The 17,463-nt window shown below is 64.8% G+C and overlaps 3 protein-coding genes across 6 annotated transcripts in view; all 3 read right to left on the bottom strand.

Moving 5' to 3' along the window:
• Positions 1 to 363: 363 nt before the first annotated feature.
• On the bottom strand, positions 364 to 9,098 carry CABP7 (calcium binding protein 7). Its single transcript, XM_064168569.1, has 5 exons — positions 8,307 to 9,098; positions 3,243 to 3,386; positions 2,450 to 2,562; positions 1,464 to 1,617; positions 364 to 1,352 (listed from the first exon to the last, which is right to left on the bottom strand). The coding sequence occupies exons 1-5, from the start codon at positions 8,413 to 8,415 to the stop codon at positions 1,225 to 1,227; spliced, it is 648 nt and encodes a 215-aa protein (XP_064024639.1). The 5' UTR covers positions 8,416 to 9,098; the 3' UTR covers positions 364 to 1,224.
• LOC135188830 (basic proline-rich protein-like) lies at positions 8,490 to 11,078 on the bottom strand. Its single transcript, XM_064168533.1, has 2 exons — positions 10,670 to 11,078; positions 8,490 to 9,382 (listed from the first exon to the last, which is right to left on the bottom strand). The coding sequence occupies exons 1-2, from the start codon at positions 11,076 to 11,078 to the stop codon at positions 8,490 to 8,492; spliced, it is 1,302 nt and encodes a 433-aa protein (XP_064024603.1).
• Positions 11,079 to 14,929: 3,851 nt separating this feature from the next.
• NF2 (NF2, moesin-ezrin-radixin like (MERLIN) tumor suppressor) overlaps positions 14,930 to 17,463 on the bottom strand; it is a 52,528-nt gene continuing 49,994 nt past the window's right edge. For all 4 annotated transcript variants that reach the window (XM_064168145.1, XM_064168143.1, XM_064168146.1 and 1 more), the window contains one exon: positions 14,930 to 16,233. Coding sequence is in view for 2 of the 4 variants with exons in the window: in XM_064168143.1 (XP_064024213.1) it covers positions 16,183 to 16,233 (51 nt within the window). In the remaining 2 variants the exon portion in view is untranslated. The remainder of the gene's footprint in view (positions 16,234 to 17,463) is intronic.

Here is a 17,463-nt window from a genome sequence, read left to right as displayed (position 1 = left end):
ACTGCCCACATCCCTCGGCAGGAGGCCTCAGCAGCCGAGTCCCAGAATCCCAGCACGGTGAGGGCTGGAAGGGACCATCCAGTCCAATCTCCCTGCCAAAGCAGGGCACCCACAGCAGCCTGCCCAGCACCACAATGCCCAGGGGGACTGGAAGCTCCCCAGAGGAGACTCCACAGCCTCTCTGGGCAGCCTGCACCCTCGCACCAAACAAGTTTCTCCTGCTCAGATGGCACACACCCACTGACAGCAGCTCAGCAGCGCCCATGGGTGCTCCCATGGCTCTGCACCTGCCTGGCATCCATCACTCCTCCATCACTGCCCCCCCCCTCCAGCATTTCCAGCACCCCCAGCAGCCCAGAGCACTTCAGAAATCCCAGGTTTATTTCAGATTGGAAAGAACCAACCAGGAAGAAAGGGAAGAAAGAAAAAAAAAACCCAAAATAAAAAGACCAAAAAAAAGGAAGACAAAACCAACCCCAAACCAACTGCAGAGAACGAGCAACAGCCCCAAATCCAAACCAGTCCGGTGCCCAGGTGGGTGCTACATACAGGCTGGGGGGGGAGCAGGGGTGCAGGCGGGTGGCCCTGGCCGGGGTGGGCTCTCCAGCCCTGGGGTCGCTCCGGCTCTTCCTGGGGCGGGGCGGGGTGGGGCGGCTGGGCTCAAAGTGCATCAAGCAGATGGGAACCATCTGGAAGGGGAGGAAACTGAGGCACGGCGTAAGGCCGGGGGGCACAGGCGGGGGGGGGAGGGGTGTGAAATCCAGCCCTTGGCAGCCAAGTCCATGCAAACGCTCCCAGCTGCAGGAGCCGCCTCGGGCGCGAGTATTGCTCAGGGGTGATTTGGTTCGTGTCGTTAGTACCGAGCTGCAGGCGCTAGCGTCGGCCGCTCCGACGGCAGCCCGCGGCCCGGGCAGGGCTCCGACCCTCCCCCCCGGAGCGGGGCAGGCAGCGCAGCACACGGGGCTCCATGCACGGGACATGCACTTACGGGTGGGTCTGTCCGGCGTGGGGGGTGTCTGAGTGAGTCTGGGGGGGCTCCGGTCCCACACTTCCCACGCGCTCGCCCCGCCCGGCGCGGCGGGGCCTCTGCTCGGGTTTGCGCCCCCCCTGCCGGGGCGGGGGTCGTGTGTCTGAGCCGGGTGCGGAGGTCGATGTCTGCCTGGCCCGGTGCCCCTCGCTCGGGGTGCGGCGCCCCGCGGGTGGCAGGAGCTGGAGGTGGCTCTGTTACTTCATGCCGCTGCGCAGCACCTGGTTGGCGGCGATGAGCATCACGCTGATGATGAAGGCGATGGCGAAGGCGCAGATGAGGCTCTTCCGCACGCAGGTCTGACGGATCTGCTGGCTGGAGCAGGCTGGGGAGGGCAGGAAAGAGGTCACCCCAACATCCCCCCAGGCCCCACGGGCGCCCAGCGCCATCCCCGCGGGTCGGGGCTGGGGGGAGTCTGGCCTCTCCCGGCACTCACTCTCCACGTCGACGGGACACTCCTCGGCCGTGCCCATGTGGCTCTCCTCCTCTGTCATGATGATGTTCTCGATGTCCTTCATGGAGAGGTGCTCGCAGAAGGTGTCGTACAGCAGCCGCTTCAGCTCGTCCACCGTCAGCTTCTGCATGTCGCACTGCGGGCGGCCGGCAGGGGCTCGTGGCCGAGGGCTGACCCCACGGCCAGGGGGGCACAGCCAGGCGGGGGGGGGACCCCGGCACCCTCTGGGGTGCTGTGACTTGGATGGATCCCCCCCACCCCGTCCTGGGCAGGGAAGGGGCAGGTGTCCTACAGACCCCATGGCAGAGCAGAGCTGGCTGCTCCTGTGAGGGGCACCCATGGGTGCTTGTCCCATCCTTGGGCCTTCTGCCTGCTGGACCCTGACCCTCGTCCTAAACCTGACCAAGGAACCAACTCAAAACCTGGCCTGAGCCCTGACCCTAAATCTAACTCTGATGCTTAAACTAACCCTAAACTAGAGCCCAACCTTGACCCTCAGTCTGACCCTGACCCTGATCCTAAACCTGACCCTGGCCCAACATTAACATTTAAACAGATTCTTAACCTGAACCTAATCCTGACCCTAATCCTAACCATGGCCCCAAAGTGACACTACCTCTTAAACCAAGTCTAACACTCACCCTAATCCTGGTCCTAAACCCAACCCTCACCCCAGTTCTGACCCTAACCCTGACCCCAGCTCTAGCTCTGACCCTACCCAAAAGTCTGAGCCTGGCACCTTCACCCTGACCCCAACCCTAACTCTGCTACTAAACTTAAATCTGACCTCAGCCCTAAACCAGTTTAAACCCTGACCCTAACCCCTGATCCTAACCTTCACCTTAACTCCAGACCCAGCCTTGATCCTAATGCTAAAGCCAGCCCTGCCCCCAACCTTGACCCTAACGCTGACCCCGAGCCACTCCCTGGTGCTCTGGGTGCCCCCGGGGGGGCTGGGCGGTGCCTACCTTCCAGAAGACAGTGTCGAAGTCGGTGCCGTGGAACTTCTCTGGGATGCCCGAGGTGGACAGCTTGGGCCCCAGCAGCGTCACAAACTCCTCAAAGTCCACCTGACCATCCCCTGCAAGACAGGGAGGTGCCCATCACCCCCTGCCCGGGCATGTGACACCACTGTCCCCTCACGTAGCCTCCCTGGCCGTGGCGCCTGGGGAGATCAGGCAGTGCCCAGAGCCGCCCCCCCCCCCCCGCCCATTCCACCCAGGAGTCACCTGTGATGGCCTGGAGCAGCAGCTGCTGTGATGGGACCTTGGGCTTCACCAGCCAGAGACCCCCAGACTGGCTGGAGACCCCCAGTATCAGCCAGGAGCCCGCAGCTGGGCAGGGAATCCCCAAACCAGCTCGGGACCGCAGCAGCAGCTGGGCGCCTCCAGCACAGCTCGGGGAGCCCAGTGTCAGTCAGGGTGCCAGTGCCAGCCAGTGCCCGAGCGTGGCTGAGGAGGGCACGGCCCTGGGGCAGGATCCCACCCAGGGTGCAGCCCCGGCAGCCGGATCCCGGCAGGTCTGCGGAGCGGGGAGAGGCGCTGGTCCCACCCACAAGTGCTGCGGGATCCTCCACAAAGCTGCGGTGGTGATGATGATGATGATGATGGATGAGTAGGAGGCTCTGGCCATGAGGCCTGGATCGGACCCTCCCGCATCCCGCACCCCACGCCGGGTCCCACAGCCACCAGCCGTGTTTCAACGAGGGGAAGGTGCTGGAGGTCCCAGCCCTGTCCCCGCCGTGGGGTGCTGGGGTCCTACCGTCCATGTCAAGACGCTGGATGATGACTTCCAGCTCCACCTCGTTGGGCATGTAGCCCAGGGAGCGCATGGCCGTGCCCAGCTCCTGCTTGGAGATGAAGCCGTTGCCATCCCGATCGAACACCTTGAAGGCTTCACGGATCTCTGCGAGGGGAGACAGGGATGAGCCCAGCCCCCAGCCACGGCCCTGCGTCCCCTCACATCCCCCATGGCGGCGCTGGTGGCCCCAAACGAACCACCCATCCCTCTGGGCATAGTAGGGCACACACCACACACATCTTGCTTCCAGAGGGAGAAGTGAGCCACGGCAGGGAACACACACACACAGAGAGGGTGTCACCAGCAGCTCCTGCCCCACAGCCTCCCCATGAAGGCTCCAACCTCCCCAGTGAACCCCAAGATCTCTGCTTCAACTGTAGCCACCCTCTCGCAGTGCCTACCCTGCCCTCACCAGCGCCCAGACCTCCGCAACCCAAAACCTCCACATCTTGCCCCAGAAACACCTTTCTTGGACATGGCTGAGCTTGGGGTGCCTGCCAGAGAGGGAGGAAGCCATGCCTGGGTGCACCCCTGCAGCCTGGGTGCTGGCACAGCAAGGGTGCTGGGTGTGCCAGCACATCCTCGTGGGGGACTCATCAGGGGTGTTGCAGGGTGGGCGCTGGAGCCATGCCATGCTTCAGCCAAAAGGGCACCAGGATACCTGGGTGCTCAGCTTGTGTAGAGGAAGATGGGATGGAGAGGGGGAAGAAAGTAGGAGGATTTGGGGTTCCTGGCTCAAAATGAGCCCCATGGATGTGGGGGAAGAGCCCTGTGAGATGACAGAGCCGTGGGAGGGCACTGGGGAAATGGGCACAGTGCTGGCTCTCACCCAGCCAAGAGCCTCGTGGTGCCCACTGGCTCCATCCCACCTCCCACTGCACTCAGGGCTTTGCTCTGGTTTTGGGGAGCCTTTTTGATGCACTGAGATGCAGAGCTGGACCCGAGGGGCCCAGGGTTAAGTGCTCTGCCACAGCGCCCTGGAGCCTGCACACGCAGAGGTGGCTCGCAGGTGAGCGTGAGAGCACTGACACTGCACTGGTGTGTGCACAGCCTGCAGCCGTGCCCTGGTGTGTGCACAGCCTGCAGCCACGCCCTGGCGTGTGCACAGCCTGCAGCCACGCCCTGGTGTGTGCACAGCCTGCAGCCATGCCCTGGTGTGTGCACAGCCTGCAGCCACGCACTGGTGTGTGCAGGCACACACACGCTCTGAAGTGATGCTGCACTTGTGCACATGCAGACACAGCCCTTGCAGTGACACCGTGTCAGTGCACACAGACACAAGCACCTTGCAGCAGCACTGTTCCTGTGCACACACACACCCTCACACTCCTCACTCTGCTGCTGCCTTTGTGCTCTTACACACAGGCACAAGCAGCCCTGGCAGTGGGCACACAGACGCCTTGCAGTGGTGTGCTGGGGGAGGGCACCCACAGAGCCACAGTGCAGTGGTGGACTTGTGTGTGCACACTCAGCCACACAAGAGAGCCACACTGCAGCAGTGCTGTAGCTGTGCACACACACCCACACACCTGGCACTGCTCTGGATGTGTGTGCACACAGCTGGACACAGCTGTGCTGCAGTGGTGATGTATTTGTGTGAGCAGACACACTGCTCACACTGCTGCTGCTGCACTGGTGTGTGTGCACAGGCACTGCTCACACTGCTGCTGCTGCACTGGTGTGTGTGCACAGGCACTGCTCACACTGCTGCTGCTGCACTGGTGTGTGTGCACAGGCACTGCTCACACTGCTGCTGCTCTGCTGCTGTGTGTGCACAGGCAGTACTCACACTGCTGCTGCTGCACTGGTGTGAGTGCAATCACACTGCTCACACTGCTGCTGTGCGTGCACAGACACTGCTGCTGCACTGCTGTGTGTGCACAGGCACTGCTGCTGCACTGCTGTGTGTGCACAGCCAGCCTGCAGTAGTGTGCTTGTGTATGCACACACAGGTGCCCGCTGCAGCTATGCTGTACCTGTGTGCCCCCTCCCCTGCACCTGGCAGTGATGCAGTTGTGCTGGCACACAGGGGATCACACCCTCCTTGCAGGGCTGTGCACACCACACCACCATGCAGTGTGCTGGCACACACACAGAACCGTGCTGCAGCAGTGCTGTGCTTGTGCATGCACACACACAACTGGCACTGACGCTGTCCTTGTGCGTGCACAGACACACCCCCCTGGCACTGCCACTGTGCTGGTGCCCACCTGGCAGTGATGCTCTGCTTGTGTGTGCACAGGCAGCCACAGTGCAGTGATGGATCGTGTGTGCACACACACACACCCCCTGGGCAGTGCTGTACTCGTGCACAGACAGACAGACAGACAGAGTCTCTGCAGCAGGGCCGAGCATGCAAACCCATCCTGCTCTGATGATGTGCTTGTGCATGCACGTGCTGCAGCGAGGCTGCACATGTGCACAGACACACAGCCTGCAGGGAGGCTGTCCATGCACACACAGACAGACACACAGACAGCCTGCAGTGAGGCTGTCCATGCACACACAGACAGACACACAGGCAGCCTGCAGTGAGGCTGCACATGTGCACAGACACACAGCCTGCAGTGAGGCTGTCCATGCACACACAGACAGACACACAGCCTGCAGTGAGGCTGTCCATGCACACACAGACAGACACACAGACAGCCTGCAGTGAGGCTGTCCATGCACACACAGACAGACACACAGACAGCCTGCAGTGAGGCTGTCCATGCACACACAGACAGACACACAGGCAGCCTGCAGCGAGGCTGCACATGTGCACAGACACACAGCCTGCAGGGAGGCTGTCCATGCACACACAGACAGACACACAGACAGCCTGCAGTGAGGCTGTCCATGCACACACAGACAGACACACAGGCAGCCTGCAGCGAGGCTGCACATGTGCACAGACACACAGCCTGCAGTGAGGATGTACATGTGCACACACACACAGACAGAGACACACAGACACACAGACAGTCTGCAGTGTGAGGCCATACATGCACACACACACAGCCAGCCTGCAGTGAGGCTGTCCACGCACACACACACACAGACAGACACACAGCCTGCAGTGAGGCTATCCATGCACACACAGACAGACAGGCAGACAGCCTGCAGTGAGGCTGTGTATGTGCACAGACACACAGACAGACAGCCTGCAGCGAGGCTGTATATGTGCACAGACAGACAGACAGACAGACAGCCTGCAGCGAGGCTGTATATGTGCACAGACACACAGACAGACAGAGAGACAGACAGCTTGCAGCGAGGCTGTATATGTGCACAGACACACAGACAGAGAGACAGCCAGCCTGCAGCGAGGCTGTATATGTGCACAGACACACAGACAGACAGACAGACAGCCTGCAGCGAGGCTGTATATGTGCACAGACACACAGACAGACAGACAGACAGACAGCCTGCAGCGAGGCTGTCCACGCACACGCACAGACACGTGCACAACAACGTGTGTGCACACCCCCACCCCTCCACGAGCAGTGGAGCTGCGCTGAGGGGCGCACACATCACCCCCCAGCCCCTGCAGTGAGGCTGGCACTGGGCAGAGCTGCACTCCCCCTCGCACTCACGCACAGCTCTGGCACCTGCCGTGCCCCTGCCTGCTCACGCAGCTCCTGGCCGGGCTTCAGGGTAGGAGTCCTCTCACCCCCTAGCCTCGGGGACCTGTGCCTCAGTTCCCCCACCCCGGGTCCATCACCGACCCCCCCTTTACTCCCTCCCGACCCTACGGCTCAGTCTCCCCTGCGGTGCCGGTGCCAGTGCAGGGGGACCCAGGGGTGCTGTGCTCCCCAGCAGGACAGTGCTCCCCGGGGACACCGCAAGCTCGGGAGGCGTGGGGTGGGGGCACTGACGGCACCTGTCCGGCCACGGCGGCAAACTTTTGGGGCGGAAAAAAGCCATTTGGGGGCCAGCGAGCTGAGCCCGGCCCCGCTCACGGCATGAGTGAGCGCGGCCCCGGCCGCCGCTCCTCCCGGCACCGGGTCTGCGTGGGGCCGCCGTGCCCCGTGGCGGGGGATGACCCTGGGTGGGGGTAAGAGGAGCGCCAGCGGTGCCCGCCCCGCCGGGGTCCCCCGCACCGCCAGCCGCTGTCATATTATGACAGCAGGGAGGGTGGCCCGGCCGCGCCGGGGGGGTCCAGACCCGCACCGCCACCGCCTGTCCCTGCTGTGTCATTTTGCCACAGCAGCGACACCGGGAACGGGACCCCCCCCACCTCCAAAACCTCACCCCCCTCTCCCGCTGCCCGGCTCTCTCCCACGCTTTCCTTCCTCCCTCCCCTCCTCCTCCCCATCCATCTCTCCATCCATCCGCATCCTGCTCGCCTTCAGCCTCCCGGGGAGGGGGCCCACGACCACGCACCCCAGCCCCGAGGCACCCAACGGCCCCTACGGAATGAATGGGACCCTCCCTCAGCCTGCACCCCCATATGGGCAGAGCCCCAGCGGGGTCCACATGGGGTGGCCGCCCCCATATGATGACCCCCCCCCCGCCCTCGGCGGCCCTCAGCCTACATGGGATGGATTCCTTCAGCACCCCCCCGCCAAGGGGTGCCCCAGCAGCACCCCACATGGGCTGCCCCCAGCCCCTTACAAGGAACGCTCCCCCCCAAACCTACGTGCAATGCCCCCCCCCAGCCCCCTCTCCAAACCAGTACCCCACATGGGATGCTTCCCCCATTCCCCCCAGCACCCCACAAGGGATGTGCCCCCCGAGCCTGCAAAGGATGCTGCCCCCCGCACCTCCAGTACCCCGCATGGGATGTCCCCCAAGTTCCTCGTAAGAAATGCCCCCCCTTAACCTGCAGCCCATATGCCATGCCCCCCACAAGCCTCATAGCTCCCCACTAGGGGTTCCCCCCCCCCCCAGCTTGCACCTCTCACAGGATGTCCCCCCCCCATCTCCCTCAGCCCCCACACGGGATGCCCCCTTAGCATCCCACAGGGGCTGTTGCCCTCAGCCTGCACCCCACATGGGATGCTCCCTGGAGCTCCCGCGCCCCCCCCCCAGCCCGCTCACCCTCCAGCTCGTCCTCGGGGATCTCCACTGGGCGCTGATCGGAGAGGATGTTGGGGACGGTGTAGATCCCCCGGTACATCAAAGCCGCCGTTACCGGGTGGAAAGGCATCTTCGGGGCTCCCCAAAAGCCGAAGTTTTAACCCAAATCTCCTCGAGAAACGGAGCGGGGTGGGGGGGCTGTCCCTAGCCGGTACCGGAGGGAACGCTAAAGCCCAAGTTACCGGTGCCCGGCGCCCCCCCGCCCGGCACCCACCGGAGCAGCGGGGCCGGGGCGGGCGGGCGCTCCCTGTTCTCCGGGGCCGGTGGCGGGACGGGGCTGGCGGCGGAGCCCTTCACCGGCGAGTCAAGGAGCAGGCGGGGCCCGGAGGGACATGCCCTCCCGAAGTGCCAACGGGAGGCGAAAGCATCCAGGCACCGGCTAAATCCCGGCAGCGGCGGCAGCGGGGGGGCCGGGGCTGGCCATGCCGCTCCACGGCTGCCACCCCCCCACGCACACCTCCGCCAGCCCCGCGGCCGCTCACAGCCCCTGGGGTGCCTCTGCCACCGGGCCACGCTCCCCGGTGGGGCTCGGCATGGCGGGGCCGCGGCCAAGGGCGGCCTCTTCTTCCTCCTCCCTCCTTCTCCTCCTCTTCTTCTTCCTCCCCGCCAAGTGTCCCGGGGCTCGGCTCCCCGCCGCTGGCTCAGCCCCCGGCGCCGCGCACACGCTCCCCCCGCGCCGCCGCCGCTGCCTGTAAACGGAGCATCGTCGGCTGCGGCCCCGGGAAAGCGGCGGCGGAATCGGGGCGGGGGGAAGAGGTGTGGGGGGGGCGTCTGGGTCGGGCGGGTTTTGAATGGTCCCGCCTGAAAATGGGGCTGGGGGCGGGAGTGGGGGGCGGGGGTGGTGCCTCCCCCTTCCTCGGGGAGGGGGCCAAGGGGAGGGGGGAGCTGCGGCAAAGCGAACGCCACTGTCACCGGGAGCGTCCCGGGCCGCATCCTGCCCTGGTGCTGCCGGAACTCCCGACCGGTGTGGGGGCTGTTCCGGGGGGCTCCGGGGGTGGACAAGGGTAGCGCTGGTGCCAGCGACAGAGATGGCAGGTCTGTGTGCCACCCCGAACCCGGGCAGTTGTCGCCACAAGGTCCTCAGGCACAGCACGCCGTGCCCAGGCTGCTGCCAACCCGGGGCCCCCGCACGCAGCACCCCGTGCCCAGGCGGTTGTCACCCCGGGGACCGAGCACCGAGCACCGAGCACCGAGCACCTCAAAGTCCCCGCACGCAGCACCCTCGGCCGTGGCAGCTGTCACTGCAAGGTCCCCGAACACAGCATCTTACGCCCAGGCAGTGCCCACCTGTTCTTGACCCCCCCAGGCTGCCACCACCCCGAGGTGCCTGCATGCAGCAGTCCATACCTGAATATTCCTCACCACGAGGTTCTGGTACTTGGCACCCCAGGCTGCCAGCCCTCCAAGGTCCCCACACACACCACCCCGTGCCCAGGGCAGCTGTCACCCTACGGTCCCTGCACACCTTACCCTGGACCGCGGCAGTCGTCACTGCAAGGTCCCCGCAGGCTGCACCCCCATGCCTTGGCCGCTCTCATCCCGGGGTCCCTATGCTTGGTACCCCAGGCTGCCACCCCCCCGGAGGTCGCTGCATGCAGCCTGGGCCAGGACAGATGTCATCCCCAGGGTGCTGCGGGGTGGCAGAGCCACCAGGGCTCGACCTCCTGTCCCTGCACCCGGGGACACACGAGCCGCGGGCGGGCAGTGAAGGAGAGCCGGGAGCGAAGCCTTTGGTCCCCGTCCCCACTCCCCGCTCCCCCCCCCCCCCAAGCTTTGGTGACATTTTTCACCTTGTTCCGCACTTTGTCACTGATTAATCACAGCCGGGCTCACGTGCTGGGGTGGCTTCCCACTGTGACACGGCCCGGTGGCATCCATGTGCCCGTGGCATCTGCCTGCACCCTGCTACCTGGCAGGGATGCTGCCCAGGACTGCGATCTGTCTCTTTCCAGACCCCACTGCCTGCCTTGCCTGACCTCTCTCTCTGCATGAGAGGACCCCAGCCCCTTGGGAGAGGGAGCTCACTGTGTCCCCCGTGTCTTGGGTGACATCTCCCTGTGTAGGCACAGTGGCACCAGCCCCAAGCCGCTGCTTCCCGCTGGAGGCTGCTGTGGTGGGAGTGGAGGAGTTGGGGACAAGAGGGGAAATGTCCCCAGAGCCATGCTGGGGTGAGAGGGAGAAAGGGAGGGAGGGGGGAGAAGGGAGCAGTTGGTGCTTCCCGGGGGCTCATCCAAGCCCCAGAGATGCTGGAGAGCGATGGGGAAGCTGAGGCACAGCTGGACAGGCTCCGGGCGTGCTTCTCCTGTTGGGACCGCCACAAGAACCTCCAACATCTCTCCGCTCGGGTCTCTGCTGCTCCGAGCCCCCAGCCAGCCCCCGCGGCGTGCCACAGCCGCCGCGGCCATTCCGCTGCCGGGGATTTTTGGGGGCTGTCACCTTCGCCCATGCTGATCCTTGAAGTGGGAGCATGGTCCGGGAGCGGTGAGGCGCTGGGGGCTGCTCCAGAGCCTCGCCGTGCTCCAGCCACCTCCGGCAGCGCTGCCGCTGCGGCCGCCCTTGGCTGTAACCAGTTGGGGTCTCCTTTAGGCCATTTTTCAGCCGGCAGAGATTTCCTTCAGCAGTGGAAAAGCACCGCGGCCGCGCTCCGAGCCCGGAATTGCGAGGGGGGATCAAGCCACTTGGCCGCGGGGCTCCCGGGGCAGCTCCCGGGGCAGCTCCCGGGGCAGGATCCATCCCCTCAGGATGTCTTGGCTCTGGGAGGGCTGTGGGCAGTGGTGTTTTTCTCAGCTTCGTCTTTCAGCGTAGCTTGGGATGGTGTCGGACACACGGACACTGACCCTGCGGGGAGTCCCCGGTGCCTAATACTGTGGCTGAGCCTCCAGCACAGCCCCGAGCGGGATGATGAGGAGGATGATAAAGGATTCCGGGGGAGAAGCAAGCCCCCAGAAAAGGCAAGGCAGCCTCATTGAAAATCTCCTCCTTGTTCCTTAGTGGATCAATTAGCTCTTCCATGTTAACGAAGCTGCCCTCCCAATTAATTCTCCGCTTGCCCAGGGAGCCCCGGGGTGGAAGCTCATTAATTTCTCACACCCGAGCCCCGGCAGGGATAAACTCGGCACATTCCTGAGCTCTTCCCTCCAAGCCCCGCAGGAGCAATCCACGCTCGGCAGCAACCCGCGCTCCAGACTGCTGGAGCATCCAGAGCTGCCTTCCCGGGGGATGGGGAAGCAGCCAGTCCCTCCTGGCTCCCGCTGCTCATCCCACGGGATCGAGGGCGGCAGCAGGGGCGGCCCCGGGGGAGAAGGGGAATTAAACAGCGACTTAATTGCCTTTGAAGTCCTGGCTGGGGCTCTGCTCGTGTGGGACCAGCAGCAGAGCGATTTGGGTGTTTCCCCTGAGCCCGGACGGAGATCCCCGTCCTGCTTGGCCACATCACCCTCTTCCCTTTGGGATGAAGGCTGGGACCTGCGCTGTCACCAACCGCTCTGCCCTCAGCCCCTTCGCTTCTATTTCCTCCCTTCTGTTGGGGTGAGAAGCTCGGAACTGGACCCCTCAGACCTCGCTCCTGCCATGATGGGCTGGAAACAAGCACTGAGGTGTCCCCAAACCCCAGCGGCTCCGGCTCACAGTCCCAGCTCTGGCCGGCCGGGTCGCACTCTCTCCACACCGCCGGGGCGCTGCGAATGCTCCTCTGCAGCATTCCTCCTTTATCCCGCCTCGCAGCTCTCCTTTCATCCCACCCGGGGCCGAGGCTGGCAGGTCAGCAACACCTCTGTCCCCATCCCTTCATCCCTCCTGTGAGGGCAGCACTTTCCCGCCGCAGTATCCCGATTAGCTGATCCCAGTAACGAGGCGGGAGAAGCGGGATCCAGGTCTGGCATTTTGCTGCTTCTTTGCGGCTCTGTGAGGCTCTCCAGAGCTCCCAGATCCACACCCCAGCGTCGCCTTCATTTCTCTCAGGAAGGTTTGGGGATGAGCTGAAGAGAGATGAAGCTGTGCTGGGACTGCGGTGGGGCTGATCTGTCTTTAATCTTCTCCTCGCTATTTATCCCGGAGCTTGCTCCCGTCCGCCCTGGCCAGCAGGAAATTCCCTGCTCTCTCCCCACCTCCCCCCCTGGTTTTAGCAGATTCCTGCCTGGGTTCTCCCTTGCCCTGGTCCATGGATTCTGAGATTGGCAGGTCTGGGCTCTGCTACACCTCCAGTCGAGACTCCCAACTGATCTTGCAGAGGAGACAGGGAATCTGGCAGGGCCAGCAGGAGGGTGTGTGAGGATGGGGATGAGCTGAAATGGGAATCAGGATAAAGACTGGGATGGGAATGGGGTGAGGACCAAGAGTGGAATGGAAATGAGGACAGGATGGAGTGGGCATGAGGATGAAATGGGAATGAAGAGGAGGATGCAGATGGCATGGGGATGAGGATGAAGATGGAATGGGCATAGGGTGGAGATAGGATGAGGACAAGACAGAGATGGTGGTGAGGTTGGGGAAGGGATGGAGATCCCTCACAGGTGGGGATAGGAAAGGATGGAGATGATGGGATGGGAGGACGATGGGGTGGGGATGGGATGTGGATGGAGTTGAGAATGCCTCACAGAGGTGGGGATTGGAAAGGATGGAGATGGGGGGGGGGGGGGGATAGGATGGGGATGGCATGAGGATGGGATGAAGATCCCTCACAGGGATGAGGACACCTGGCAGAGATGGGGATGGTGCAAACCTGAGCTGTGTGTCCTCATATTCCCCTCCCCAGGACAAACTCATCCCAGGCCAGCGTGAGGATGTGGCAGCGCAGTGTCCTTTGGGCTCGAACATCGCTCAGGCTGAGCACGGGGGGGGGGTGGGGACGCAGGTGGCCCGGGGTGGCCTCTGTATCATTCTAAAGCCACCCGCTGGCACCCAGCCCGCGGAGGCGCCGGCAGTGGCATCAATCTCCCGGGGCCGTGGCTGTCAGCTGGGCATTTAGTGCAATGTTTCCTAAAGGAGGGCCCGGCGGAGGAAGAGGGAAGGCTCCTGAGAGGGACGGCTCCGGTGCTCCAGCAGCAAGGTTAACCCTGGCACGCCCGGGCTGTGGTCACCCCCGCCGGGGAGGTTTTGGGGGTTGCTTCATGGTGTGGCTGTGGCCATGCCCACACTGGGACGTACTGGGGAGCAAATCACCTCCATGGTGGGCAGAGCTGCCGGCAGCTGGTGCAGGTGGAGAGGGAAGGGAGAAGGGGCAAGGCTTTGGGAGCCCCATTTGGGTTCTCAGGGCCAGGTGGTACCCAGTGCCACCATGCTAGAAACTCGTGGTACCTAGCACCAAGGCCCAGTCCAGGTGGTACCCAGCATCACAGTGTCCAAGCCCAAGCACCCTGGCAGGACTGTGGCAGTGCCCCATGTCCCTGCAGCAGCTGCTGCCATGTCCTGATGGGAAGTGATGGGAACAAGATTCCAGGCTTTGCAATCCAGATCCAGCTCCTGTGCCCCATCCAAGCCCTTCCCTGGTGTCCACACCGAGACTCACTCCCCAGAGGAGACCATGCCTGCATGGGCACCCCAGGGGGCAGCTGGGGGGTGTGAAGTGGGCACAGAGGTGGCTGCCCATGAGCTATGGCTGCATGGAATGAGGCCAGCAGCCCCATCAGCATCCCCACCTCGGGTTCCCCACTGGTCCCTACTGCCCCCCTAAAGGCCTTTACCTGACTGGTACATTTTAGGTGGGCACCAAACCAGCTCCCTGGCGCCCACCCGCAGGGTTGGTGGTCACCCAGCAGACACTCTGTGCCTCCTTGCAGGCAGGGGCAGGCAGGGGCAGGCAGGGGCAGGCGGGGGCAGGCAGGGGCAGGCAGGGGCAGGCAGGGGCAGGCAGGACAACCACCACCGAGCCCATTGAGTGGCCGGAGTGGGTAAGGAGGGGATGTTGAGCAGTCCCCCGGGTTGGGTCTTGCCAGACGTCGGTGCTGTTTGGCAGAGGCAGCGGTGCGGTGCAGCCCGTGGCAGAGGTGCGGTGCAGCCCCCGGCAGCGGTGCGGTGCAGCCCCCGGCAGCGGTGCGGTGCAGCCCGTGGCAGAGGTGCGGTGCAGCCCCCGGCAGAGGTGCGGTGCAGCCCCCGGCAGCGGTGCGGTGCAGCCCCCGGCAGCGGTGCGGTGCAGCCCCCGGCAGCGGTGCGGTGCAGCCCCCGGCAGAGGTGCGGTGCAGCCCCCGGCAGCGGTGCGGTGCAGCCCCCGGCAGCGGTGCGGTGCAGCCCCCGGCAGCCGTGCGGTGCAGCCCCCGGCAGAGGTGCGGTGCAGCCCAGCAGCAGCTCCGCCGCATGCCGAGCTCCCCGCGGGGCTTTACCCGGGATTAAGGAGGAAATGGAGGTCAGCGCCGTCGGGACTCGCTGTCGGCAGGCTGCGAGCAGGCAGAGCCTGGGGAACGGCAAGCAGGGGCTTCACCCCCAGACCCTCACCCCCCAAATCCCAAGAGGGACCCCCTAGAGCAGCGGGCGAAAGGCTTCCAGCCCCGCGGGAGCTGCCCCGAGCACCACACTCACCCCCCCCGGCGGCAGCCAGGGGCTCGCCGAGCCTCGCCCCAGGGGGAAGAAAAGACCCAAGAGGGCAAAGCTCCCCCTCGTAGTGCTTTGGGCTTTATTAAACCGGCGAGCAGTGGAGTTCCTCCCGCGCCGGGGCCGGGGCCAGGAGCTGCGGCTGTGCCAGGCGGCGGAGCTGCGGCTGTGCCAGCCCATGCCCAGCTGGCCCCGGCCCGCGCCTGGCGAGCGCAGCCCAGCAGCCGGGGGTTAAATAAAACCAGGTTGGGGCCCAGGTCTGCCACGGGCTGACTGTCCCCCGCCTCGGGGGTGGCTGGGGGCGGAATGGGAGGTGTGAAGGAGGAGTTGGGGGTGTCAAGAGGATGCCCCGGGGCGGCACTGCCTCCGGCAAGCTGGAAGGGAGAGACTGCCCCAGGCAGGGGCAGGGGTTGGGATGGAGACACTAAGGAGAGGTCAGGGGATCCCCGGTGACCCCTGCTGCTGCTGGGGGGGGGGTTAAAGAGAGGTCAGGGGATCCCCAGTGCCCCCCTGCTGCTGCTGGGGGGGGGTTAAGAAGAGGTCAGGGCAGCCCCAGCGCCCCCCTGCTGCTGGGGGGTGTGGAGCTGTGAGTGAAGGCACCCACGTAGGGACAGGCAGCCCCCAGTGGGGGGCTCAGAGGAGCTGCTGGGGAGCCCATGCTGCATTCACGGGGGGCAGGCCCTGTGTGCCCAGTGAATGCCCAGCAGTGAGCCAGCCCTGCCCCCCCGAGCGGGAGCTGCCCAGGCTTGTGCCAGCCTGCTGCAACGAAGGCTTCATTTGGTTGGCACTAGCTGGTGCCTGCTCCTCACCCTGTGCAGTGCTGCAGGAGGAGACCTTCAACCCCACCTCCTGCCCTGCCTGCTCTCCTGGGGGGGCAGCAGCAACCCTTGCCCCCACAGCCTGAGGTGCCCACAGGCACCGGTGCCACAGCTGGCTGCCAGGGCACTCCGCTAGCACACGTCCTGGGTTCCAGTGGAGAGCAGCCTGGCACTGCGGAGCTCCAGGCTCTGCTCACAGCACAGGGCAGCCCTGCCAGGGACACAGCTTTGGGCACACTCCTCAGTGGGCTGCCAGGCTGGGGGGGCACAGCCGCGGCGCTAACACTACACTAGGAGAAGAGAGAGACCAGGGAGAGAGAGGGGCGAGGGGGGAGGGATGGGCACGGAGCCAGAGAACGTCACAGAGTCCGTGGGCAGCCAGGGCACGGGTCCGTTGGCCTGCAGAGGCTGGCAGCGCCCAGGGGGGCGGTGCCTGGCTCCCCAGCCCCGGGTGGGTGCAGCAGTGCCAGGGGCAGGGCTGGCAGCAGCGGCTCCTAGAGCTCCTCGAAGAAGGCCACGCGGGACTTGGTGCTCTGTAGGGTGAGCTGCAAGAGAGCAGAGGGGTGGCTGAAGGGGGGCCCCCTCCTCCTCCTCTTCCCAGCCCCAGCCTCACCCCCAGCTGAGCAGGGGGGGTGCTGCTGGCACTGTCCCTCCGTCCCGACCGCTCGAGGGGGGGGGCAGAAGCAGGGCTGCCATGCGGCACGGGGGGCTGCAGGAGCACAGCTGCCCTCTGTGGCACCACCACCACCTCCCCGCCGAGCAAGGGCTGCTGAGGGGGCACAGTTACCCTCCCTCATGCAATCATGGAACGTCTGAGGCCCGAGGGCAGCTGTAAAGGTCACCCAGAGCAACCCTCCTGCAGAGCTGGGAGATGCCCACCCCTGGCAGCATTCCAGGTGAGGGTGGTTGGGGCTCTGAGCAACCTGCTGCAGCTGCAGCTGTCCCTGCTGGGGGTTGGGCTGGATGACCTCTAAAGGACCCTTCCAACCCAACCCACTCTGGGGTCTCATGGCCCCATGACAGCTCTGCTCCCCCAGCAGACGCCAAGGCGGTGCCAGGGCGAGCGCAGGGAGGCAGAGCTCCGAGGGCATCCCGCCCAGGCACAAGGAGGAAGTGGAGATGCCACCCTGCTCTTCCTCCAGGAGCTTCCACCCCCAGCCTGCCAAGGCTCCCTGAGCTCCAGGCTGCTTCCTCTACCTGTGCAGGGACACTGAGGTGCAAGAGCTGTGAGAGCAAGGAAGAGTCCTGACGAGCTGGGGGGTGCCACAGGAAGGGGCAAGCTCTGCCTTCCCGAGGGGCCATGCCCCACGGCCTGCTGGCACTCAGCACCAGCCACGTGTTGCCCTCTGAAAGCCCCCAGGGATGTCGATGGCAACACAGCAGGCACTGCTGCTGCCTACCTTGTTGCCACCACCCAGAGGCACCCCCAGCTCTCAGTGCCCCCGAGGTGAGCTGAGAGCCCAGAGGCTCACTCAGGCTGTGCTGCTGCCTGGGCAGGAGGCTCTGGGCAGAGGAGCCTGAGGGCACTGGAAATGCATCACACTAGCAGGGCACGGGCACAGCTGGCACACTTGGCACCAGCAGCAGCTGGGTGATGGCTAAGAGCTCAGTGGGAGCTTGGGCAGAGGAGGAGCCAGCACCTTCAGGCTACTCTGCCTCCACCAGCCCTGGAGCAAAGGCTCCCCTGGCACCTCTGGTGCCTGCTGTGGTGGGGAGTGGGCCGGGGGCTGCCTGGCAGCACTTCAGCAGCAGGGAGGAAGTCAGGACTGCTCCTG

This window comes from Pogoniulus pusillus, chromosome 30, assembly GCF_015220805.1.
Source record: "Pogoniulus pusillus isolate bPogPus1 chromosome 30, bPogPus1.pri, whole genome shotgun sequence".
In the NCBI taxonomy this organism is placed as follows: domain Eukaryota; kingdom Metazoa; phylum Chordata; class Aves; order Piciformes; family Lybiidae; genus Pogoniulus; species Pogoniulus pusillus.
Note: the sequence above shows the minus strand (reverse complement) of the source record. Positions and strands in the feature narration are given on the sequence as shown.

What these genes read in the sequence shown, in the direction of transcription:
- CABP7 (XM_064168569.1), bottom strand. Translation starts at nt 8,415, where the DNA reads ATGCCTTTCCACCCGGTAACGGCGGCTTTGATGTACCGGGGGATCTAC. An exon ending in CCCCGAGGACGAGCTGGAGG is followed by an intron (nt 3,387 to 8,306) that starts GTGAGCGGGCTG and finishes CTCCCCTCGCAG; the next exon opens with AGATCCGTGAAGCCTTCAAG. An exon ending in TCGACACTGTCTTCTGGAAG is followed by an intron (nt 1,618 to 2,449) that starts GTAGGCACCGCC and finishes GGCCGCCCGCAG; the next exon opens with TGCGACATGCAGAAGCTGAC.
- LOC135188830 (XM_064168533.1), bottom strand. Translation starts at nt 11,078, where the DNA reads ATGGATCCTGCCCCGGGAGCTGCCCCGGGAGCTGCCCCGGGAGCCCCG. An exon ending in CGAGCGGAGAGATGTTGGAG is followed by an intron (nt 9,383 to 10,669) that starts GTTCTTGTGGCG and finishes GGTGGCACACAG; the next exon opens with ACCTGCCATCTCTGTCGCTG.